At 39.6% G+C, this 25922-nt stretch overlaps 1 protein-coding gene across 3 annotated transcripts in view; it reads left to right on the forward strand.

The window, feature by feature from the left end:
- The window catches only part of thsd7ba (thrombospondin, type I, domain containing 7Ba), a 908760-nt gene extending 893450 nt beyond the window's left edge, over nt 1–15310 (forward strand). For all 3 annotated transcript variants that reach the window (XM_072579697.1, XM_072579699.1, XM_072579698.1), the window contains 2 exons: nt 10630–10717; nt 13851–15310. In XM_072579697.1, coding sequence (XP_072435798.1) covers nt 10630–10717; nt 13851–13932 — 170 coding nt within the window. In that variant the 3' untranslated portion in view covers nt 13933–15310. The remainder of the gene's footprint in view (nt 1–10629; nt 10718–13850) is intronic.
- The last annotated feature ends 10612 nt before the right edge of the window (nt 15311–25922 follow it).

Here is a 25922-nt window from a genome sequence, read left to right on the forward strand (position 1 = left end):
AAGATATGTGAAAAGAAACCAGCAGATGTGATGTAACTGTACAAGGTGCTTGGATAGTATATTAGCATGGATAGATTATTAACTAACAGGATACAGAGAGTTGGGATGAATGGGGTCATTATCATGTTGGCAAACTATACTAATTGAATATCACAGGGATCAGTTCTAGGGCCTCAACTATTTATGGTAAAGAAAGAATCAGATGGTAAAAACAATGACTGCAGATGCTGAAAACCAAATACTGGATTAGTGGTGCTGGAAGAGCACAGCAGTTCAGGCAGCATCCAACGAGCAGCGAAATCGACGTTTCAGGCAAAAGCCCTTCCAATGGGCTGAGGAGTGACAGATGGAGTTTAATTTAGATAAATGTGAGGTGTTGCATTTTGGAAAAATAAATCAGAGCAGGACTTATACAATTCATGGGAAGGTCCTAGGGAGTGTTGCTGAACAAAGAGACCTTGGAGTGCAGGTTCATAATTCCTTGAAAGTAGAGTTGCAGGTAGCTAGGATATAGAAGAAAGCATTTAGTATGCTTTCCTTTATTGGTTAGAGTATTAAGTATAGGAGTTGGGAGGTCATGTTGTGGCTGTACAGGGCATTGGTTAAGCCACTTTTGGAATATTGTGTACAATTCTGGTCTCCTTCCTATTGGAAGGATGTTGTGAAACTTGAAAGGGTTCAGAGAAAATTTACAAAGATGTCGCCGGAGTGGAAGATTTGAGCTGTGGGGAGCGGCTGAATAGGCTGAGGGGTGACTTTATAGACGTTTACAAAATCATGAAGGGCATGGATAGGATAAATAGACAAGGTCTTTCCCCTGGGATGAGGGAATGTAGAACTAGAGGGCATAGGTTTAGGATGAGAGGGGAAAGATATAAAAGGGACCTAAGGAGCAGCTTTTTCCACACAGAGGGTGGAGCAAGTATGGAATGTTCTGCCAAAGTGGTGGAGGCTGGTACAATAACAGCATTTAAAAGGCATCTGGATGGGTATATGAATAGGAAGGGCTTAGAAGGATATGGCTAAGTGCTGGCAAATGGGACTAGATTAGTTTAGGGTATTTGGTCGGCTTGGGCAAGTTGGAACGAAGGGTCTGTTTCATGCTGTACATCTCTATGACTCTGTGACTGTAAGTGTATTATGAACTGCATTTACACATGTTTGTTTGTACGTGGTCTTTATTTAATATAATTAGTGCATGTGAATAAAACAATATTGACAGAACCAAAAATGTGGCTACTTATAGATTCCAATTAGAACTTCAATTATATGCTTTAATTTGATTTAGTCTAGAATAATGGACTAGAAGTAGAGCCATTGGTAATCTAAATTGGTCAAGAACAGTGCAATCACTTATCATAAAAAACTATCCATATTTGACAATAAATTGCATGAATTTAACAATTTTGCTCAGAGAGCTAAATCTTACCATATTTTGGCTAAATCTAATTTTGTTTTTATCTTAGGTGCCTAATGAGTCTTCACTCAAGATTATCTGAAACCCACCTCATTTAACTGGTGCAATACTGTTTGGGCACCTGTCTTATTTCATCCAATGCCAACTCATTTCTTCCACTCACTGTAGCCATGTACCAGGATATCCTGGGATCCCTAATGCTAGCACCATCTTCATACTCAGCCATACACCCAGTAGAACAATGATAGAATTGGCCTTCACTGTGCACAAGGTGGCATAGCAGCCACAAAATAACTCTTCGCACAGATATAGATGGCATGGCTGACACTACCTTGCACATTCCTGTCAAAATCGCTGCCTAAGTACCAGACCACACCGCTTACCCATCCATCTTACAACCCACTCCATTCTGACCCCAATGTCCACCTTAGCCTAGTATCTTGTTATTGTTCAGCATGGGACAGTTACAGACAGGGAAGTCTTCAATCACTTCAAAATATTCACTTTTATTCACCAACCCAAACAGAAATCAACAAAACTACCACCTGATTTTCCTCTCTGAACAGAAACAAATGGTTTATACATCAAACACCAACAATTTGACAGCCAATGAATGGCCATTGCATCCTGCCTAGTTTGTAGCATCCAATGCAGCTGCTCTCTGTCATGCTGAAGATGAAGTTCCTTATGCTTAATGTCCTCCTCTTCCTCCTTGGAAGACCGTTGTTGATCTCCCATTCCATCAGCCTCTAACAAATGCCCACTGTACCTGTTCCAGTGTGCAGAGTGTAGCTTGCTAAGATTATGCAGCACACTGATTTTTTGGGGGTACTGCAAGGCTGCCCCAATAGATTCAAGCAATGGACCTACATCTTTAAGAAGCCTATCATCTGGCCCAGCATAGCTCTGTTTGGAGAGTGTGCTGCATTGTATTTATGCTGTTCCTCTGCTCGGGAATGCATAACCAGCTCATTATCCATGGGTGCAGCACGATATAGGTATCATAACAGCTTCCAGGGTATCTAGGGCAGACTTCTAAGATACCCTACCAATGATCTTAGATGACTTGCAAACAATGGAATGGAAGTTGTTTCTATTGATGAACTTAGCTGCATTATGATATGGCCCTCTCAGTCTATATAGTCTATAGCACACTGCATCTGGAGATGCCAAAACAGAAATTGTTGGAAGAGCTCAGCAGGTATGGAAACTGGGAAGCCAGCTATATTGCTGAGATCTTGTGCCTGGGCTGCAGCACTGACCTTGTCTTGGGAAAACAAGATGAAATGGTGTTATTTGGCACGAACTGCATGAGTCACAGCCTTGATGCATATGTGTGTGGATGATTTAGAAATCCCTCACAGGTCCTCAGTAGCTTTTTTGAAGAATCCACTGCATAAAAATTCAACATAGCTATGACCTTGGTGGTCATGCCTTATGCCATAGGCCCCACACCAGCAGTTGGTAAAGTTCAGTGACAGTATCCAGGGACATCCTCAGCCAGGTTAATTTTAAATGAGGTGAGGGTTTCCACCTCAACCACCAAGCCAGGTAGTGAATTGCAGGCATACACCATCTTCTGGATTTAAAAGATTTTTCTCATATTCACTTTAATCCTGCTACCTTAAATCTATGTTTGCTGATAATTGACCTCACTATTAGGGGAACAGGCCTTAGCTGTCCACTCTAGCCTAGTTTAATATTTTGTACAACTCACTTAAGCCATGCCTCAGCCTCCACTGGCTTGAGCAAAATAACCCTAACGTATCCAATCTTTCTTTGTTGTTGCAATTTTCAAGCCCTGTTGACATTTATCTTGACAACAATTATGTCCTTTCTATAATGGTATGTCCAGAACCAGACACCAAGCTAACCAAACTCTGCTACAGTCCCATCATTATATTCATGCGTTTGTATTCACAACTGAGTCCAATAAGCAAAGCATCCCATTTATTTACTCTAACTTTTCTGCCCACCCTTGGGATCTCTGTACTTGCACTTCTATATCTCTCATTGCCTCTACATCTCTCAAATCCTCCTGTTTGTTGTGTATTCCCTTGTTTTCTTTGTCCTCCCAAAATGCATAACCTCACATTTCTCCAGACTGAATTCCAGTTCTTGCTTTTCCACCTACTCAATCAAATAATTGATGCATCCTGTGGTTTATAGGTAGCCTCTTCCCTGTCAACTACCTGACCAATTTTAATGTTGTACGCAAACATTCCAAACAAGATAGAGATCCTTCCTGTCCAACCATGAAATGTTTGTTTTCTCTACCACACTCGACAAAGCAGCCTGTGTAGGTCCCTATACTTAAAGAGAATGGTAGCAGTTACCATCATCATGAGTACCATCATCATGCTTATACAATTGAACTGACATGACCATATAACAAACTGGTTTGTGTAGAAAGACATCTTATCAAAACTGTTAGTATGACAATATTCTCTCGGAAGACCATATATTCAATTTCTACTTTTATGCACTATCATTCTTCCATATTGAGAGTATTAAGGCTATATGGCACCAATAATTGACCTGAAGGTACAACTCTTAATTTTAATTCAGATGTGACTGTTCGCCATGAGCTATTATCCTTTCACTTTCTGCTGAAATTTTGCATCACTAATCAGATTTTTCAGTTATTTTCCAAGCTTGAACCCTAAGTAAATAACTTACAGAATATATATTCCTATATCACAAAAAAACAGAAAGCAACAGTGCAGTGCTGTAGGCTCACTGTTCTGACTCACATTTTGTTATTGAGATTGTACTGCCTTTAGGTAAAATTGTTTGCTGACTTGCTTTCCTTTTGTGGTGGTGGTATTTTGTTTTAATACAATTCAGAGGATCTTTGAAGCAGGTCGTTTCAGTCAGAGCTTCCATAGGTTGCCCTGTTGTAAATTCTCTACCTAATTGATCTGATAGGCATTGTAATTCCTCTAACTGGGTGGCATTTCTTTTATCTAAATTTTGTATGAATTTTCTGTTGCACTAAATTATCTTGTTAGAAAGTAGGTGAATTAGATTTAGACAGAACAAAGAGAAAGTTATGGACAATTCAGCAGCAATGCTGCCAAATGATTTATAGAGTCTTGGTTATTGATAGTGATACAAGTGATTTAATTTAGGTAAGTCAAGTGAAGACACATACAGAAAGAATATTAAATGAGTCGTGTACTGAGTTGCATATAATTTAATGTTGACATAAGTTGGGATTGGTTATGATTTTGTAGTTCCTAGCTCTGTTTAATTGTATTTCAAGGGTCTAAAATGACTGAAAACCTGATGATTTTCAATTAAAATAAGACAGTGCTCTCATTACTGATAGGATCTGTGTAATAGGGAGTGTGGTGTATGGCAGTGGTTTGATAAGTAGAGATATGAGGTGCTGAATGTGTTAAGCCAACATCCAGAAATATGCATTCACAAAGTGAGTAGGGGGTTTCAAGAATATAACCGGCTAGTAAAAGGTAGATTTCAATCCAAGCAAAACTGGCGCTTAACTGTTTATGGAATGTTTGTTAGCTAAACAATAACACAGCAATTGAGGATTATACCTCTGAAGCATTGATTGTTAGAAATCCTGACGTCATATTATATCATTACACTTAGGAGGCAGCGATCATAATATGGTCTGCAGTTTGAAAGAGAGAAGGCAAAATTGGATGTAATGATGTTATAGTATAAGAAAAGTAATTACAGGGGCATGAGAGAGGAACTGATGAAAATTGACTGGAAGCAGAGCCGAGTGGGGAAGACAGTAGAGCAACAATGGCAGGAGTTTCTGGGTATAATTGAGGACACAGTACAGAGGTTCATCTCAAAGAAAAGAAAGATTACCTGGGGAGGGGGTGGGGAGATTAGGCAGCCATAGCTGACAAAGGAAGTCAGAAAATGTATCAAAGAAAAAGAGAGAGCCTATAAAGAGCACTGGGAAATCAAAAGATTGAAAAAGCTACAAAAAAAAACAGTGGATAACAATGAGAGAAATAAGGAAGGAGAGGATTAAATATGAAGGTAAGCTAGCCAGTAATATTAGAAATGATAGTATAAGTTTCTTTTAATGCATAAGAAACAAACGAGAGGCAAAAGTATAAATTGGGCTGCTCCAAATTGATGCAGGAAGGCTAGTGATGGGAGATAAGTAAATAGCTGAAGAACTTAATAAGTACTTTACATCAGTCTTCACAGTGGAAGACATGAGTAATATCCCAATAATTAAGAAGACTCGGGGGCAGAGTTGAGTATGGTAGCCATTACATAAGAGAAAGTGCTAGATAAATTGCTAACTCTCCTGGCCCCCGTGGGCTACATCCTAGAGTTCTGAGGGAGGTGGCTGAGGAAATAGCAGAGGCGTTGGTTGTGATTTTTCAAAAGTCACTGGAGTCAGGGAAGGTCTCACATGATTGAAAAATCACTGTTGTAACCCTTGTTCAAGAAAGGATCAAGACAAAAGATGGAAGATTGTGGGCTGATTAGCTTAACCTCGGTTGTAGGTAAAATTTTAGAATCCATTGTTAAGGATGAGATTTCTAAATTCTTGGAAGTGTAGGGTTGGATTAGAACAAGTCAGCATGGATTTAGTAAGGGGAGGTCATGCCTGACAAACCTGTCAGAATTCATTGAAGAGCTAACAAATGGGATAGACCAGCAAAACCCAGTGGATACTATCTATTTAGACTTCCAAAAGGCGTTTGATAAGGTGCCTCAAAGGAGGCTGCTGAGTAAGGTGAGAGCCCATGGTTTTCGACATGAGCTACGGGCATGGATTGATGATTGGCTGTATGACAGAAGGCAGAGAGTTTGGATGAAAAGATTCTTTTTTGGAATGGCAGCTAGCGACAAGTGGTGTCTCACAGGGTTCAGTGCTGGGGCCACAGCTGTTAACTTTATATATTAACGATCTGGATGAAGGGACTGGGGGCATTCAGGCGAAGTTTGCCAATGATACGAACTTAGGAGGACAGGCAGGTAGTTCTGAGGAAGTGGGGAGGCTGCAGAAAGACTTAGACAGTTTAGGAGAGTGGTCCAGGAAATGACTGATGAAATTCAACATGAGTAAATGCGAGGCCTTGCACTTTGGAAAAAAGATTTATAGACATGAACTATTTTCTAAACAGTGAGAAAATTCATAAAGCCAAAGTACAAAAGGATCTGGGAGTGCTAGTCCAGGATTCTCTAAAGGTTGACTTTCAGAATGAGTCCGTGGTTAAGACAGCAAATGTAATGTTATCATTTATCTCAAGAAGGTTGGAATATAAAAGCAGTGATGTGCTACTGAGACTTTATAAGGCTCTAGCTAGGCCCCATGTGGAATACTATGTCCAATTTTGGGCCCCACACCTCAGGAAGGACATACTGGCACTGGAGCATGTCCACCAGAGATTCACATAGATGATCCCTGGAATAGTAGGCCTAACATACGATGAGCAGCTGAAGATCCTGGGATTGTATTCGTTAGAGTTTAGAAGGTTGAACGGAGATCAAATAGAAACTTAAAAAGATAATGCATGGCTTAGAAAGGGTGGACCCTGGGAATTTGTTTCCATTAGGTGGGGAGACTAGGACCTGTGGGCACAGCCTTAGAATTAGAGGGGGTCAATTTAAGACGGAAATGAGGAGACATTTCTTCAGCCAGAGAGTGGTGGGCCTGTGGAATTCATTGCCACAGACCGCAGTGGAGGCTGGGACATTGAATGTCTTCAAGGCAGAGAGTGATAAATTCTTGATCTTGCAAGGAATTAAGGGTGACAGAAAGAGTGCAGGTAACATCCATCAGCCATGATTGAATGGCGGAGTGGACTTGATGAGCCGAATGGCCTTACATCCACTCCTATGTCTTAAGGTCTTATTAATGTTGGTATGGCACAACCTTTCACAGGTATGAAGTACAGCATTGCTAATTCCAATACAGACCTGAATGAAGCAAGCTGATGAAGGTAATCTTGTGTTAATATGTGTTGTATATGAAAGTTGGAAAGTCTGGTATAGCTGGAAAGTCTGGTATAGCTTCACCAGTTGATATACAAATGACTGTCTCTGGGGGTGTGTGGGGGGTAGTTCAATTCTGTGCTAATCATTTTTTTTGCATTTTGTTAGTCAGTTCTGCAGCATACAATCATACAGCATAAATGTAGTTACGATCTCTCAGGTGATAACGATGTCTCTTTCCAAGTGGTAATGTAGTTAACCAGTTTTAAGATAATACAATATGCTATTCTACTATTAAACAATAAACTACTTTCTGTTACTCAAGTATATGCCTTTTCTAACAAAAGCTCATTAGTGGTTAATTCTTCACTATTCAACATTAATAAGCTTCTCGACTAGTACTACCAAGAAGACATGGGTTGGGTGAACAGCTGGTTTGTGATGCAGAGTGACACCAGCAACACAGGTTCAATTCCCACTCTGGCTGAGGTTACCAGGAAGGTCCCACCTTCTCAGCTTCACCCCTCACCTGAGGTGGAGTGATGCTCAAGTTAAAACACCACCAGTTTTTTCTCTCCAGTGAGAGAGCAGCTCTATGGTTCAGTAAAACTATGGCAACTTTATCTTTACTACAAGAAGAGTTAGTTACAGTGTATCTACCCAAAGAGGATCTCTTACAACCAAGTGCCAACAACAGACATTCTTTACAAGAATTGCAGTACAACACACAGTGTGTAGTTAGCTTTACAGACAGCTTATTTTGTCATCTTTGCTGTTTAAATAACTGAAATGTGTTGGCTACTGTAGTATGACTTAATGGTTTTGAAACTATTAATTGTGAAGGTGCCCAAGCTCCAGCCAATCTGATTATGTTACATAGTTATTAGATGCAGAAGAAAGACCTTGGCATCAGGTCCCAGATTGAGACAGAGATGCCATCTCTGGTACCTAACAGGTCTTGTAGCCATGCCTAACTCATCAACAAAACTGGTACCAATTGCTACCTTGCAATAAACTACATCTTGTTATGTTCGACAGGTGTCTGTTCTCATTAAGACTCCATTGTGCTTTATCCTCTAGCAATGCCAGTTAGATAGATCCATAGACTCAGAATAGAAAGGAGAATCCCTTCTTTAGTTTTTTAAAGGGACTGCTTTTTAATTTTTTTTGCACTTCAACCCCACACTCTTGATCTAAGGGCACCCTGAGTGGGGAGGGGTGGATTAATCAGAGACCCTCCTCATGGAATGCACCTGGGCCTGGTCAAAGTGGTGGGGTGGTGTGGTGCTGGGAAAGCGCAGCCGGGCAGACAGCATCCGAGGAGCAGGAGAATCAATGCTTCGGTCATAAGTCCTTCATCATGTCTCTCTTTCACAGTTATGTCCCTGGTGTATAATCACCCCAGATAAGCATTATATTGACTTGATTAGTTTCTATTCTCCTTATACAGGTTTCCATAAATCGTTGGTATGTATTTTTGTTAATGTGCCCCATAAGAGGCTTTTGAACACAATTTTAAGTTCAGTTAAGAGCGTCAAAAAGAAGATTGGTGGCAGCATTCTACACCAACCTAAGTTGCCAGTGATTGATATAATAGCTATTTAATCAGCTCTTTTAAAAAAAGGTGGTGGTAAGTGCTCTAAGTACAGAGAGTGAAATTTGTTTTCTCCACTCAAATGCAATCAAAATGATAAAATACAACCTACAAATGATTTCTTGTATTTATATTACAAATGCAGATTAACTGGACATTATAATTATAATTCTTTTTATTAAAAAGTGTGTCATTGGGATTTGTACAATGGTGGAAAGATCATGTTCGTTGGATTTCCCTTGTATTGAAAAGGTGTTTCTGATCCTTCTTAAATTGCCGATTTGATTGATACTGTTTCCACAGTGGTTAAAGACAGGGAATACTAAAGTATTGACCCAGCAACACTGATGGAAAGGTAATGTATAACATGGAAAGGAAGTGGGATGTGATGGTACAACCAAAAACTTGACCCTGGTGTTTTTTGCTGTCAGTATCCCCCATTTATCTAAATGCTTAAGATTGTCTGTTTAAAGCTGGTATACCACTTAAGAGGAAATCCTAAAATTGTATCCATTCTAGTAATTTAGCCAAAGATCAGAAGTTGTCAGCATATAATGTAGCAGTTTGAGGGTTTCCAGTTTCTTCAGCGCCTTGGTTTCTGTTAAGGATTGTCAGGGTAAATAACAGTTCTATATTCAGGCATTAGTCTTGGATATAAATTGCTCATTTCACAAAAATAAACTCAGTCAGCACAAATGGAAGGTTTTCATTTCACTGTCTGCATTCAGGCTTGTTGTCTTAAGAGTTAAATGACAGGGTTCTGGCTCTCTGCATCAAACATTTTCCTTTCAAAGTCCAGAAGCTTTCATTCCAGAATTATAATGAATATTTACAACACAATTATGATAGAACACCAAACACTTATCATTGAATGAAATGGGAAATTGCAGCTTTCTGGTGTAGGTTACTGATAATTTTTTTTAATTCTATTGAACTGGTGCATATCCTTTGCAGCTATTTCTTTTGACACGTAACGTACTGCCTCAGATCTTTAAATGTGGTACTAATGTAGAGAGAGCCTGAAGAATTGTGAATGCCAAAACAGTTGTCATAAGACCATAGGACCATTCGAAATAGGAACGGGGATAGACCATTTGGCCCTTTGACCCTGCTCCACCATTCAGTACGACCATGGCTGATTTGACATTCCTGACTTCGACTTTCCTGTGTTTTTACCATAATCTTTGATCCCTTGATTATTTGAGCTTTAAATGTAGAAGCGGACTCTGCCCCCACAGCTCACTGTGGCAAGGAGTCCCAAAGGCTTTCAGCCCTCTGAAGAAAGAAACTCTTCCTCATGTCAGTCTTCATTTGATGCCCCTTTATTCTGAGACAATGTCCTCTGGTCCTGGAATCTTCCATAATAGAAAACATCCTCTCAGCAGTTATCCTTTCAACTCCCTTAAGAATTCCTTATGCTTCATCTCTCATTCTTCTAAACTCTAATGAGTGGGGTCCTGAGCAGTTCAACCTTTGCCCATAACATAATCCCCCCATAGCAGGGATCATCCTCATGAACCTTCTCTGACCTGCCTCACTCACAACTATCTTCCAATCAACAAAATCAGCTTGAAGTTATGATGTTCTCTGCAAGTTGCTTAAAAAAAACTACTTTTCCTTTTAAGTATTAGGTCCACTTACACTTAATCCTTTATTGTATTTTTTTTATCATTTTCTTTGACAGATGGTAAACCAAAGGTCTGGGTGTATGGAGTGTCTGCTGCTATGGTAGTCCTCATTATCTTCATTACTGTCCTTTCATATCTGGTCTGGTAAGCATCAGCAACTTTTACTTCAAATGTTATTTTTATTTATAATGTCAAAATATACACCAATAATCATGACTAAATCCTTATTTAAGTGCCCAAGGCATGTTAAGTGACATTTTACCTAATTGACAACAATGTTTATTGTTTGTTTCAAACCTAGTTTTGGAAATCTTGATGAATAATGTATTCTGTAAAGCAAATATAATAAAAGTTCAGATAAAGGCATTGTTTCCAAATTGTATTATAACATGGCAAACCAAATATTTGTTTTAACAAGACTGCCAAAGAATGAAATTGTTATTTGGACAGATCAGAGTCAGCCAGATTCATGGGATGCTCAATAAAACACAAAATTGGTTTGTTTATTGGCACCTGATGACTTGATTTACTTGACACACCCAAGCAGATTTGTTAAACAGTAATGGAGAACATTGATGAGTTACCAATTCACATAAGACTGCGGCATGCCAAGCTTCCATTCTTAAATCCGGTTTTAAAATATAAACATAAATTATCAGGTATATGGCATCGTTTACTAGAAAAATAGTTTCAGTCTGCCATGCATCCTGTATAATTCTATAACAGAACTCCTTCATCTGCAATGAAATGTATTACTTTTTTTGATATCTATTTTAATATATGTAAGGATTTATGCTTCATCTTCCCGAAAAAAAGTAGGCAGCCCAGGAATTATGATCAAAACTGTACATCTATTATTTTGCTGGCCCATAACTATCCCACAGATAGGCAGCTAATTTCCCACCTGCCTTTGATGAAAGTCTCAAGAGGCTATACAAATCAGGATTCTGTTACAGAGAAAGATTTCCAGAACCATAAATATAATCTAGTGTGAATTCCATCTTCCAAGTGATGTTAAACAAAAATAAAGTTAAAAATCACACAACACCAGATTGTGAACCTGTTGAGGGAGCAGCACTCCAAAAACTAGTGCTTCCAAATAAACCTGTTGGACTATACTCTGGTGCTGGATGATTTTTAACTTTGTACACCCTAGTCGAACACCAGCACCTCCAAATCATAAACAAAATTAATTTTTTTGGCATAGGATGTGCAGGCGTTGCTCCAGCAAAATAGTTTAAACTGCTCCTGAACCAGGTTATTTATGTTCTGTATTTAGAGTAATAGAGTCCTGCAGCACAGAGACAGGTCCATTAGCCCAAACTGGTCCATGCTGACCAAAATGTCCATCCACGCTAACCCCATTTCCCTGCACTTGGCCCATATCCTGCTAAACCTTTTGTTAAAATACCTGCCTCGACCAATTCTGCTGACAGCTCATTCCACATGCATACCATCCTCTGTGTAAAAAAGTTGCCTATCAGGTTCCCTTTTTATTTTTCCTCCTCTAACCTTAAACTGATACCCTCTAATCCTTGATTCCCCAACCCTGGAAAAAGGACTGAGTGTATTCACTCTGTCATACCTATCATGATCTTATACACCTCCATAAGAATCCCCTCAGTGTCTACAATCTAGAGCAAAAGGTCCTAACTTGTCTAACTGCTCCCTTTAACTCAGACAATTGAGTTCAGGCAACATCCTTGGAAATTTCTTCTGCACTTTTTCCAGCTTAATAACATCCTTCCTATAGCAAGGTGACCAAACTCAGTACAATACTCCAAGTTTTATCCAACCAATATCTCACCAATGTCCAGTACAACTGCAATATAACTTCCCAACTTCGATATTCAATGCCCTAACTGATGAAGATTAGTGGGCCAAAAGCCTTCTTCATTGCCCTGTCTACCTATGCCTCCATTTTCAGAGAACTGTGAACCTAAACTCCAAGATACCTCTGTTCCACTACCCTCCTTAAGACCCTACCATTCACCATGAAACTCCTACCTTGATTGAACTTTCCAAACTGCAAGATCTCACACTTATCTATATTAAACCCCATTTGTCATTTTTCAGCCCACATCCCCAGCTGATCAAGATCCTACTGTAATTTCTGATAACATTCCTCACTGTCCATACCACTGCCTATTTTAGTGTCATCAGCAAACTTATTAATCATGCCTTGTACATTGTTATCCAAATCATTGATACAGATAACAAACAGGAATGGGCCCAGCACTGACCTTTGTGGTACTCCACTACTCACAGGCCTCCAATCTGACAAACATCATTCTACTATCACCCTCTGCTTCCTACCATTTCTGCAACTTTCCTGAACTCCCGAGCACTTGCCTTGCTGTTGGACAAACTGTCCCACCATTTTTTTTTACTAGATGTGTCTTTGGAACGTACAAGTTACGTGTTCTATTTGAATAAGGCTTGGACAAGAAAAGGGAGTGAACCTTCCTGGGCACCTATAAGATGCTTCCCTGCCAGGTCCTCTAGTTACCTGCCCTGGAGTTTAAGTTCTGCTTATGATTCACCTCATATTGAGTACCCAATCCATTGTCAGATTTAAGAAATGGCTTGATTTATTATTTGTTATACTTCATATAATTACTGTTTCATTGTTGGGAGAAATTTGATTCTCCTCTCATCCCACACAAAAAGTAAAATTGAAACAAGTTATTGCTTAACAGTACAATTTTCTACGCATGCAAACTAAGCAGTTTGCAGTATAACTAGCCAAACATTCATGATTAATGCAATGTAGTATTAGACCTCATCGGAAATTCAAGCAGTATATTGGGTGGCATGGTGGCTCAGGGGTGGCATGGTGGCTCAGTGGTTAGCACTGCTGCCTCACAGCACCAGGGACCTGGTTCAATTCCCACCTTGGGCAACTGTCTGTGTGGAGTTTGCACATTCTCCCTGTGTCTGCGTGGGTTTCCTCCGGGTGCTCCCATTTCCTCCCACAGTCCAAAGATGTGCAGGTTAGGTGAATTGGCCATGCTAAGTTGCCCATAGTGTTAGATGAAGGGGTAAATGCAGCAGAATAGGCCTGGGTGGGTTGCTCTTTGGAGGGTCAGTGTGGACTTTTGGGCTGAAGGGCCTGTTTCCATACTGTAAGTAATCTAGTCTAATTGTTACTGTTTGTTTCTCTTAGGATTGATATACCGCATGTGGATCTGTATTAAATTTAGTTATATTTCTATTTATCCACAATATCGAAGTTTGAGCACAATTAATCATTGTTATAATTGTTTCTCCTTCACAGCAAGAAACCAAAACAGCAGACTCGTCCAGCTCCCCAGCAGAAACCTCTGACTTTAGCCTATGATGGTGATATGGACATGTAATGAGTTCAGGAAAAGAAACTCTTCCTTTGTTCTGTTCATATTAGGTGGAATGACAGAAGCCTTAAACTTACTTCAGTGTCACAAGCATGAGCAAAGAAGACAAACTTCAAAAGTAGCCTTGAGGAATGTCTCAAACCATATCATTCCTGAGGGGAGAAACAATTTTCAGAATCTCCAAATGTGCTCTTAATATAGATACGTGAAAGTCAGGAACACAACATGACTGAAAATGGCTATTAAAATTGTATTCATTCTTTAAAATGTTTAGTTTATGAAATGAAAGCCAAGACTGATTAAACAGCATTTCTTGTTCATTTTTCTTCTTAACAAATGTGAGAAAAATTTGCATAGAGTTCCTAACACAAAGGTATGAAGACAATTTAAAAGAAATCACTTATTGCATTTACAACCTGCTGTCTGTAAGTGCATTTCTGAAGGCAAATACTGCTTATTACTCAACAATTACTCTGGCCTGAAAGGAATTATTGAACATTCTGTGGAACAATTGCACTATATTAGTGCATCATGATTTCCTGCGTTTATTGAACAAGCAAAAATCCACCATGTACAGATTCAAAGATTTCAATATTGCTTAATGCTTGGTCTTCTCAAGTGACTTACTCTGCAAGAGAACAGTACTAGTCTTACCAGAGAAGAGATGAAAAGTGTAATGTTGTGGAGCCTTAATGAGTATTTTGTAATGAATGTGTTTTCTCAAATGAGATAAACCCAACATTTAATTAGATGTTAAAATGCTCCTGATAGGATAGAAGAATTCTCAGTAAGTGAAGATTTTTTTTTCAATAGAGAAAAATAAATGGTTCACAATTTCTGCCTTCTGTTCCATTTCTAATTATTATGAGGCATAAGACATGGCCAAGTGTAAAAAACATGCTGGCCCGACACCAAATAAAATACTACATTGATTTGTTAAACATTTGATTCAGACGTTTTCAGGTTTGCAATTAAACAGTTGTTTTCCATTCCATTTGATACATCTAAAGTGGCAAGATCCAGTAAGTAGTGACTTTTATTTCCTTCTAAAGATTTATGGAAAAATAGAACAACCTTGCACTGGTGGTTGGCACCTAAATGATGGTTTATTTTACATTTTGAGCTCAAAGGATAGGTTCCTTTAAATTTGGTTGATGTATTTCAGCAGGTGCCTGGAAAACACCTATTTCATTCTTGTGGTAGTCGTGCTATTCAAATAACAAATGTTAACGTAGCATTTACTGATCTTCATTTGTGAGCCTCAAGAGAACAGTATTAACAGCTGGTAAAGCGTGTTTGTTATTTTGGAATGTATTCATTGCTCCAATTGGGAACCAATTCAATGTATTTTCTTGAAAATAAACCAGAAAACAGGTGGTTAGAATCTGGATGTTTCGTTTTCTCTTGTTGCACATTGTGTTTCACAGTAATGAGTTTTTGAAAACAATTCCAGTGGTCAGTGTGAATACTTTGAGTTTCTGGCAATGGAATTTCAAATTCAGAAAACAGCCTCAGAATTGAGGACGCTAAGTCAAAATTTGAAGTCTTCTTTTGATTAGCCAAAGGTAAAGTATTATGACTTGTTAATACAAAGTAAATCAATTCTTAGAAAGTTATTAGCAAGTAAAATCATCCTGCCCTGGAAAATAAGAAAGGCAAAAAACAGATTTTGGGATAATCTTAATCTACCATCAAACTTACATGGGCCAATGGCATAAAATGAGCTCTCATTATCTACTAATTGATGGTAAATTGACAACACATTCTGAATGACTTGGACAATGGCCATAGTTCCTGGAGCCATAGGTAGATAACAGAGTAAAGAAGGCACTGGACTTAATTGCCTTCATTGGTCAGAACATTGAGCACAGGAGTTGAGTTGTCATGTTGCAGCTGTACAGGACATTGGTTACGATACTTTTAGAATATTCCAAACAATTCTCGTTGCCAATCTATAGCGAGAATATTGCTAAACTTGAAAGCATGCAAAAAAGATTTACAAGGATGTTGCCGGGATTGGAGGATTTTCAGTTACAGGGAGAGGCTGAATAAGCTTGGCTTCTTTCTTTGGAGTTTTGGAAGTTGAGGGGTGACTTTATAGATGATTATAAAATCATGAGGGGCATGGATAGAGTGAATAGCCAAGGTCTATTTCTGAAGGTTGAGGAGTCCAAAATTAGAAAAGGCATAGGTTTAAGGTGAGAGGGGAAAGATTCAAAAAGGGCCTAAGGTTAACTTTTTCATGTAGAGGGTGTGTGGTGCATGTATGGAACAAGCTGTCAGAGGAGGTGAGGCGATATGGTGTCTCAGTGGTTAGCACTATTACCTCACAGTTCAATTCCAGCCTTGGGCAACTATGTGTGTCAACTTAGCACATTCTCCCCATATCTGTATGGGTTTCCTCTGGTCCTCTGGAGGACCTGCACAAAGATGTGCAGGTTCGGTGGACTGGCCATGCTAAAAATTGCCCATAGTATCCAAAGATGTGCAGGCTAGGTCGATTAGCCATGGGAAATGCAGGGTTACTGGTAGAGGGTGGGTGGGATGCTCTTTGGAGTGTTGTTGTGGCCTCAATAGGCTGAATGGCCTGCTTCCATACTGTAGGGATTTTATTAGTCTATGAAAAGGTATCTGGATGGGTATATGAATAGGAAGGGTTTAGAGGCCAAATCCTGGAAAATAAGACTACGTCAGATTGGGATGTATAGGTGAGTTGGACCAAAGGGTCTATTTCCATGCTCTATGACTCTAATGCTTTGTAGGAAATCATAAAATTGCAGAATACAGGAAAGGGAACTTCATGTCACATTCAACTTCGAATTTACCTGACTGGTATCTCAGCTGAAAGTTGTTGACTGGGCTAAATATTCTTCAACTTCTTTACTTCAAAATAACCATAAGATCATAAGACACAGGAGTAGAAGAAAATCATTCAGCCCAGCAAGTCTGCTCCAGCATTTAATGCAATCACAGATGAACTGATAATCCTCCTAGTGGCACAATTAAGGAAACACTAGTGTAAAAAGTAACCATAGAGGCTTTTGTAGTATGGTGGTGGTATCTAGAAGATCTGGGATTTAAGTCCCACTTACCTGGGAAGTGAGTTAGAATATGTCCAAATAAATTGATTAAAATAACTAAAGTACCGGTGTTGGATTTTTGACAGCCATCCTTTACAAATCAGATTGAGGAATCGTTGATAATCACTGCAGAACGTAGACTAGAATCAGCTGGAATATTTAATTCAGTGTCAAATAAGGTACAGAATGTGAAGAGATGAAAGAAGAATAGACAAAGGGAGAGAGACAAAAGAGATTGAAAGAAGAAAAATAAAACATATTTCTCTAAATTTCCAGCAGAAATTAATAGTTCACATTTTATGAAATGTCATTTTCATTAGTGAAAGGTTTTTGGGTATTACTTAGCATGTCATTAAGTGGGTATTTATTGTGGAATGGACTTTTTTCTTGTAGTTTAGTTTCCTGCTGTCAGGAAAGCAAAATAACCGTAATACATTTTAGTCAGGCGTTGCACAGAGATACTGTTATAACTGGAGGAGCACAACATCTTATCATAACTTCTGATTTCCACATTTAATGGCTCATGTATAGTTACTGGAAGTTGCTCCTCAATTCACCTTTTAGTGAATGTGAGCAGAGTTAGCATCACCACTAGTTTTAATGCAAAAATCTGTCAATTTATGATAAATTTGCAAATGCTAAAGTTAAGCCTTAGCATTCCAAGTGAAAAAGTTTGGTACTGGAAAAGCACAGCAGGTGAGACAGCATCTGAGGAGCAGGAGAGTCAATGTTTTGTGCATAAGCCCTTTATCAGAAATTAGGAAGCCTAATGAAAGTCTTATGCCCAAAATGTTAGCTCTCCTGCTCCTCGGATGCTGCCTGACCTGCTGTGTGTTTTCAGCATCATATGTTTTGACTCTGATCTCTAGCATCTGTAATCCTCATTTTCTCCTTAGCATTCTAAGGCTAGTTTTGGGCATCTATCAAAGAAAGTGTATTACAGTAAAATAAGGTAATATTAGTGATAAGAAATTATCATTATAAGCTGAAACCTGAAGCAAAGAAGGCTTTAACAGAATTATCAAGAAAAGCCATTTCCTTGCTTCCATGCCAAGAAGATATCCTAAATTAATCCAGTCCCATTTGCCAGCATTGGGTCCATATCTTTCTACACCCTTACTATTCATGTACCCCTCCAGATGCCTTTTAAATGTTATAATTGCACCAGCCTCCACCACTTCCTCTGGTAGCTCATTCCATACATACACCTCTGCATGAAAACATTGTCCTTTAGGTTCCTTTTAAATCGTTCCCCTCCTACCTTAAACCTATGCCATTTAGTTTTGGACTCTCCTACCCTGATAAAAAGACCTTGACTCTTCACCCTATCCATGCCCCTCATGATTTTATAAAAACCTCTACAAGGTCACCTTTCAGCCTCCAACACACCAGTGAAAATAGCCCCAGCCTATTCAGCATCTTCCTAAAGCTCAAAGCTTTCAATCCTATCAACATGCTTGTAAATCTTTTCTGAACCCTTTCAAGATAAAACAACATCTTTCCCATAGCAGGGACACCAGAATTGAACGTAGTATTCCAAAAGTGCCCTAACCAATGCAGCCTCAAACTGACCTCCCAACTTCTACAGTCAACGCACTGACCAATAAAGGCAAGCCTTCTTCACTATCCTGTCTACCCACAACTCCACTTTCAAGGCACTATGAACCAGCACTCCAATCTCTCTTAATTTGGCAACACCACCCAGGACCCGACCATTAAGTGTATAAGTCATGCCCTAATTTGCTTTCACAAAATGCAGCACCTCACATTTATCTAAATCAAACTCCACCTGCCACTCCTTAGACCATTGGCTCATCTGATCAATATTGCATTGTACTTTGAGATAACCCTCTTCACTGTCGACTGCACCACCAATTTTGGTGTCATCTGCAAACTTGCTCACCATTCCTCCTATATTCACATTCAAATCATTTATTTTTTTCCCTTATCTTCTTTTTTGAAAAGAATAAAATAAACACAACAAAAAACAATTTTAAAAAACCAAAGGAATAAATGTCTTCCCTCAACAAGGAGAAAGAAAGAGAAAACTCTCCTTCTCCGAAAGAAAAGCAGAAACCAACAACAGCAGTAACACACTGACTGCAGCACCAGCTAGCACAGATTCAGTCCCTTAGATTGAGCTGATTCTAAATCTCCTGTTTATATATATATATATATATATTTCGCTTATATTTTCCCCAGCACCCATGTTGAGTGTGTACAGGTGTGAGACACAATGAAAGACACAAGGTATAAAACTCTTTATTCGATTTCCACCACCAGGAAGAAAGGAAATACCCAAGTGGCCAGTGACAAGCACTGCCCTTCTTAGATGGCAATGAAGTGTGTTCAAACAATGAAGGGGAGGGCAGGGATTAAATCAAAATAGAGTTGGAGGGGGAAATAATACACTCCACTTCCTGTGGTACCCACCTCTCCCTGAACAGCTCAAGGGTTCTGAATCATTTATATAAATGACAACAAGCTCTTGGAGTCAAATAATCAATTTAAAAAGTGTTACTAAGAGATAGGAATAAATTAGAAGACATTTGTTTATGGAGACAGGTTCTTTTTAGCATGGATTGCTTTATCACAATAAGCAATTGAAATCAAGGGATTTTTGCAACTTTTAATGGGATGTTAGGAAATAATTTTTGACATTGCGTGAACCTAAGAATAGAGAGTGAAAAAAAAGTCACATTGCTCCATTTATTGATCAGTCAGTATCTTTGATGATTTAACATTACATATTAAGAGTTTGTGCAAATTTAAAGGTACCTTCAATAAATATGTACAACTGTTAAAGCAAGAATATCTACATCAAGGCAGTAGTATGAATAACTACTTCAACATTCCTGTAGTTGTTTCTTAGCTATCCTTCCTCCAGCAATTATTCTTGATGTTCCACAAACTGCGGTGTTGAATCTGCCATGATCTCCCATTTTCACATGAGTCGGGTGTCAATTATTGTCCAAGTGGAATCCTGTATTGACCACTCCACTAGGTTTCATTAATGATGGGTACTTGTTTGAACAACTAAAGACCACGTGAACCTGGGTGCAGATTTTCCATTGTGTGAAACTAATGGGTGAACTCTTACATTGTTTCTTGTTAATAAAAAAAAGTAGATGTGTTTCTCAATAATTTTTTAATCTCCACATGGGGTTTAACATTGATTGTTTTGAGAGCCAAAAACAATTTCAGAAATTCACACAAGTTTTACACTTAGTCATCTTTTTGATTTGTTATCTTGCAATACGTTTGGCTCCATAGCTCTGCTGCTTTAAGTGCTATTCAGTCATTTTGCTCCACAGCAGGGAAGCCCTCCCACCAGTGGTACTTAAAAGGATCATGATCCACTCTCAGGTTAGTTGTTGATTGATGTCCATTGACTGTTGTTGAGTTTGCAGAAATGTTTGCTGATTTGTACTGTTATTTAAAGTTGTTGAAGTTCATACAGATTAGTGCAGCATATAGTTAAGGTCTTGGTTTTGCACATCAAAAGTTCGGCTCAGACATCTAGCTGCCAGTAACAATGCTGTAGTTCCCATTCCTTTGGACAGGAAGAATAAACATAGATGATACTTAAGAGACATACTATTCACAGTGAAAGTGGAAGTGAAATACGTGGAGCAGAACTCAAGAAAGAAGCCATTTTTTTCCCAGAAGAAATCATACTGGACTCAAAATGTTAACCGATTCTCTCACTGGAGATCTCATAGAGTCATAGAGATGTACAGTATGGAAACAGATTCTTCGGTCCAACCCATGCATGCCGACTAGATATTCCAACTCAATCTAGTCTCACCTGCCAGCACCCAGACCATATCCCTCCAAACCCTTCCTGTTCATATACCCATCCAAATGCCTCTTAAATGATGCAATTGTACCAGCCTCCACCACTCCCTCTGGCAGCTCATTCCACACACGTACCGCCCTCTATGTGAAAAAGTTGCCCGTTAGGTCTCTTTTATATCTTTCCCCTCTCACGCTAAACCTACGCCCTGTAGTTCTGGACTCCCCAGCCCCAGGGAAAAGACTTTGCCTATTTACCCTATCCATGCCCCTCATAATTTTGTAAACTTCTATAAGTTCACCCCTCAGCCTCCGTCGCTCCAGGGAAAACAGCCCCAATCTGTTCAGCCTCTCCCTATAGCTCACATCCTCAAACCCTAGCAACATCCTTGTAAATCTTTTCTGAATCCTTTCAAGTTTCACAACATCTTTCTGATAGGAAGGAGACCACAATTGCATGCAATATTCCAACAGTGGCCTAACCAATGTCCTGTACAGCCGCAACTTCTATACTCAATACTCTGACCAATAAAGGAAAGCATACTATAAACGGCTTCTTCATTATCCTATCTACCTGTGACTTCACTTTCAAGGAGCTATGAACCTGCACTCCAAAGTCTCTTTGTTCAGCAACATTCCCTATGACTTTACCAATAAGTGTATAAGTCCTGCTAAGATTTGCTTTCCCAAAATGCAGCACCTTGCATTTATCTGAATTAAACTCCATCTGCCACTTCTCAACCCATTGGCCCATCTGGTCCAGATCCTGTTGTAATCTGAGGTAACCTTCTTCGCCGTCCACTACACCTCCAATTTTGGTGTCATCTGCAAACTTAATAACTATACCTCTTATGCTCACATCCAAATCATTTATGTAAATGACAAAAAGTAGAGGACCCAGCACCGATCCTTGTGGCACTCCACTGGTCACAGGCCTCCAGTCTGAAAAACAACCCTCCACCACCACCCTCTGTCTTCTACCTTTGAGCCAGTTCTGTGTCCAAATGGCTAGTTCTCCATGCATTCTGTGAGATCTAACCTTGCTAATCAGTCTCCCATGGGGAACCTTGTCGAACGCCTTACTGAAGTCCATACAGATCACATTTACCATTCTGCCCTCATCAATTCTCTTTGTTACTTGCTCAAAAAACTCAATCAAGTTTGTGAGACATGATTTCCCACACACAAAACCATGTTGACTATCCCCAATCAGTCCTTGCCTTTCCAAATACATGTACATCCTGTCCCTCAGGATTCCCTCCAACAACTTGCCCACCACTGACGTCAGGCTCACTGGTCTATAGTTCCCTGGCTTGTCCTTACCACCCTTCTTAAACAGTGGCACCACGTTAGCCAACCTCTAATCTTCCGGCACCTCACCTGTGACTATTGATGATACAAATATCTCAACAAGAGATCAGCAATCACTTCTCTAGCTTCCCACAGAGTTCTCAGGTACACGTGATCAAGTCCTGGGGATTTATCCACTTTTATGCATTTCAAGACATCCAGCACTTCCTCCTCTGTAATTTGGACATTTTGCAAGATATCACCATCTATTTCCCTACAGTCTATATCTTCCATATTCTTTTCCACAGTAAATACTGATGCAAAATACTCATTTAGTATCTCCCCCATTTTCTGCGGCTCCACACAAAGGCCGCCTTGCTGATCTTTGAGGGGCCCTATTCTCTCCCCAGTTACCCTTTTGTCCTTAATATATTTGTAAAAACCCTTTGGATTCTCCGTAATTCTATTTGCCAAAGCTATCTCATGTCCCCGTTTTGCCCTCCTGATTTCCCTCTTAAGTATATTCCTACTTTCTTTATATTCTTCTAAGGATTCACTTGATCCATCCTGTCTATACCTGACATATGCTTCCTTCCTTTTCTTAACCAAACCCTCAATTTCTTTAGACATCCAGCATTCCCTATACCTACCAGCCTTTCCTTTCACCCTAACAGGAATATACTTTCTCTGGATTCTTGTTATCTCATTAACACCTGCTGAATTTTTTCAGAATTTTTTGTTTTTAAAATTCATTCATGGGATGTGAGTGTCACTAGCTTGAACCAGTATTTGTTGTCCATCTCTAATTGCCCAGAGAGCAGGAATCAGCTATATTGATGTGGGCCTGAAGTCACATGTAGGCTAGACCAGGTAATGACATAACTTCCAGATAAGGCAATTTCCTTCCCTAAAGGACACTGGTAAACCAGATGGGATTTTTCTGATAATCAGCAATGGCTTCATTGTCATCATTAAACTCATATATCCAGATTTTGATTGAATTCAACTTCCACCATCCCCTCTGGCAGCATTCGAACCCAGTACCCCAGAACATGAAGTGGCACAGTGGCTCAATAGTTAGCACTTCTATCTCAAAGTGCCAGGGACCCTGGTTCGATTCCACCCTCAGGTGTGGAGTTTGCATGTTCTCACCATGTTTGCATAGGTTTTCTCCAGGTGCTCCAGTTTTCTCCCACAGTCCAAAGATGTGAAGGTTACGTGATTTTGTCATGTTAAAATGCCCATAGTGTCCAGGGATGTGTAGGCTGGGTAGATTAGCCATGGGGAAGGCAGGAATTCAGGGACAGGATAGGGAAGTGGGTCTGGGAGGGCTGCTCTTTCGAGGGTTGGTGTGGAATGATGGACAAATGGCTTGCTTCCACACTGTAGGGATTCTATGATTTCTAACATTACCTGGGTCTAATAGCACTAGATTTCCAGCATCCATAGTATTTAATTTTTATTTACTCAGGGGCTTCTGGTAATAATTCTCTGATCTCAACTTCAGCAGGGAGGGTGTGTTTAATGCTTCAAATTCATTAAAGAAGTGCTCACTGAAATGTGCCATTTGTTGTGTACAGTCTCACTTATCTCTCTTTCTGCTCTCTTATATTCCCACTTACCCATTACAACTGATCTAAACTCCTGAGCTCTCATATTGACTGATATTGTTAGTGATTCTCTTTGTTCAGGTGTCGTCCTTCTCTCCTTTATATCTGTCATCATCAACTTTCATGTTGAAAAATCAATATTTGACCTCACATGAAAGATGTTCTCTCCATGGCTGAAAAAAATTTGTCTTTGATTTGGATAGCAGTGTCACACAACAAACTTGATGCTGTTCCATTAAAAGTTGCACATCTTTATTAAACCACTTAGACATAGCACTTACGCACAATTACACTGCTGAAAATTTCTGTGAGCTAAGATCCCTCAGCTGGTCAATGCATCAACAGATCTCTGAGTGCATTTGCATTGTGGCTGATCACATCACCTTACCCATTGCAGCAAGTCATTTTGAAGTCTTTAACATCCCTTTCATTCTATAGCTGTGTGTTATATAAAGTAATAATTAAACTGATAAACTCAACTGCATTTATTTCAATGCAAGGGGCCTAACACGGACGGCAGATGAACTCAGGGCATGGTTAGGAACATGGCTCAGGGATGGACAGGACTGGCAGCTTAATGTTCCAGGATGCAAATGCTACAGGAAGGACAGAAAGGGAGGCAGAAAGGAGGGGGAGTAGCATTTTTGAAAAGGGATAGCATTACAGTTGTACTGAGGAAGGATATTCCAGGCAATACATCCAAGGAAGTTATTTGGTTTGAACTGAGAAATAAGAAAGGGGTGATCACCTTTCTGCGATTGTATTATAGACCCCCTAATAGTCAGAGGGAAATTGAGAAACAAATTTGTAAGGAGATCTCAGTTATCTGGAAACATAATATGGTGGTTATGGTAGGGGATTTTTAACTTTCCAAACATAGACTGGGACTGCCATCGTGTTAAGGGTTTAGATAGAGAAGAATTTGTTATGCATGTACAAGAAAATTTTCTGAGTCAGAATGTGGATGTACCTACTAGAGAAGGTGCAAAACTTGACCTACTCTTGGGAAATAAGGTAGGGCAGGTAACTAAAGTGTCAGTGGGGGAGCACTTTGGGGGCAGCGACCATAATTCTATTAGTATTAAAATAGTGATAGAAAAGGATAAACCAGATCTAAAAGTTGAAGTTCTAAATTGGAGAAAGGCTAATTTGATGGTATTAGGCAAGAACTTTCAAAACTGAAAATGTGTTGCTGGAAAAGCGCAGCAGGTCAGGCAGCATCCAAGGAACAGGAGAATTGACATTTCGGGCATCGGCTCTTCTTCAGGAATGCCCGAAACGTCGATTCTCCTGTTCCTTGGATGCTGCCTGACCTGCTGTGCTTTTCCAGCAACACATTTTCAGCTCTGATCTCCAGCATCTGCAGTCCTCACTTTCTCCTCGAAGAACTTTCAAAAGCTGATTGAGGGGCAGATATTCGCAGGTAAAGTGATGACTGGAAAATAGGAAGCCTTCAGAAAGGAGGTAATGAGAGTGCAGAGACAATATATTCCTGTTAGGGTTAAAGGGAAGGCTGGTAGGTATAGAGAATGCTGGATGACTAAAGAAATTGAGGGTTTGGTTAAGAAAAAGAAAGAAGCATATGTCAGGTATAGACAGGATAGATCAAGTGAATCCTTAGAAGAGTATAAAGGAAGTAGCAGTATACTTAAGAGGGAAATCAGGAGGGCAAAAAAGGGACATGAGATAGCTTTGGTAAATAGAATTAAGGAGAATCCAAAGAGTTTTTACAAATACATTAAAGACCAAAGGGTAACTAGGGAGAGAATAGGGCCCCTCAAAGATCAGCAAGGCGGCCTTTGTGTGGAGCCGCAGAAAATGGGGGAGATACTAAATGAGTGCATCAGTATTTACTGTGGAAAAGGATATGGAAAATCCTGTCCATCCCTGAGTCACATTCCTAACCATAGGATATGGAAGATCTTAGACTGTAGGGAAATAGATGGTGACATCTTGAAAAATGTCCATATTCAGCGGAGGAAGTGCTAGATGACTTGAAATGCATAAAAGTGGATAAATCCAAAGGACCTGATCAGGTGTACCCTAGAACACTTTGGGAAGCTAGGAAAGTGATTGCTTGGCCCCTTTCTGAGATATTAATATCATCGATAGCCATATGTGAGGTGCCGGAAGACTAGAGGTTGGCTAATATAATATCACTATTTAAGAAAGGTGGGAAGGATAAGCCAGGGAATTATAGACCATTGAGCCTGATGTCGGT

This window comes from Chiloscyllium punctatum, chromosome 10 (genome assembly GCF_047496795.1).
Source record: "Chiloscyllium punctatum isolate Juve2018m chromosome 10, sChiPun1.3, whole genome shotgun sequence".
In the NCBI taxonomy this organism is placed as follows: Eukaryota; Metazoa; Chordata; class Chondrichthyes; order Orectolobiformes; family Hemiscylliidae; genus Chiloscyllium; species Chiloscyllium punctatum.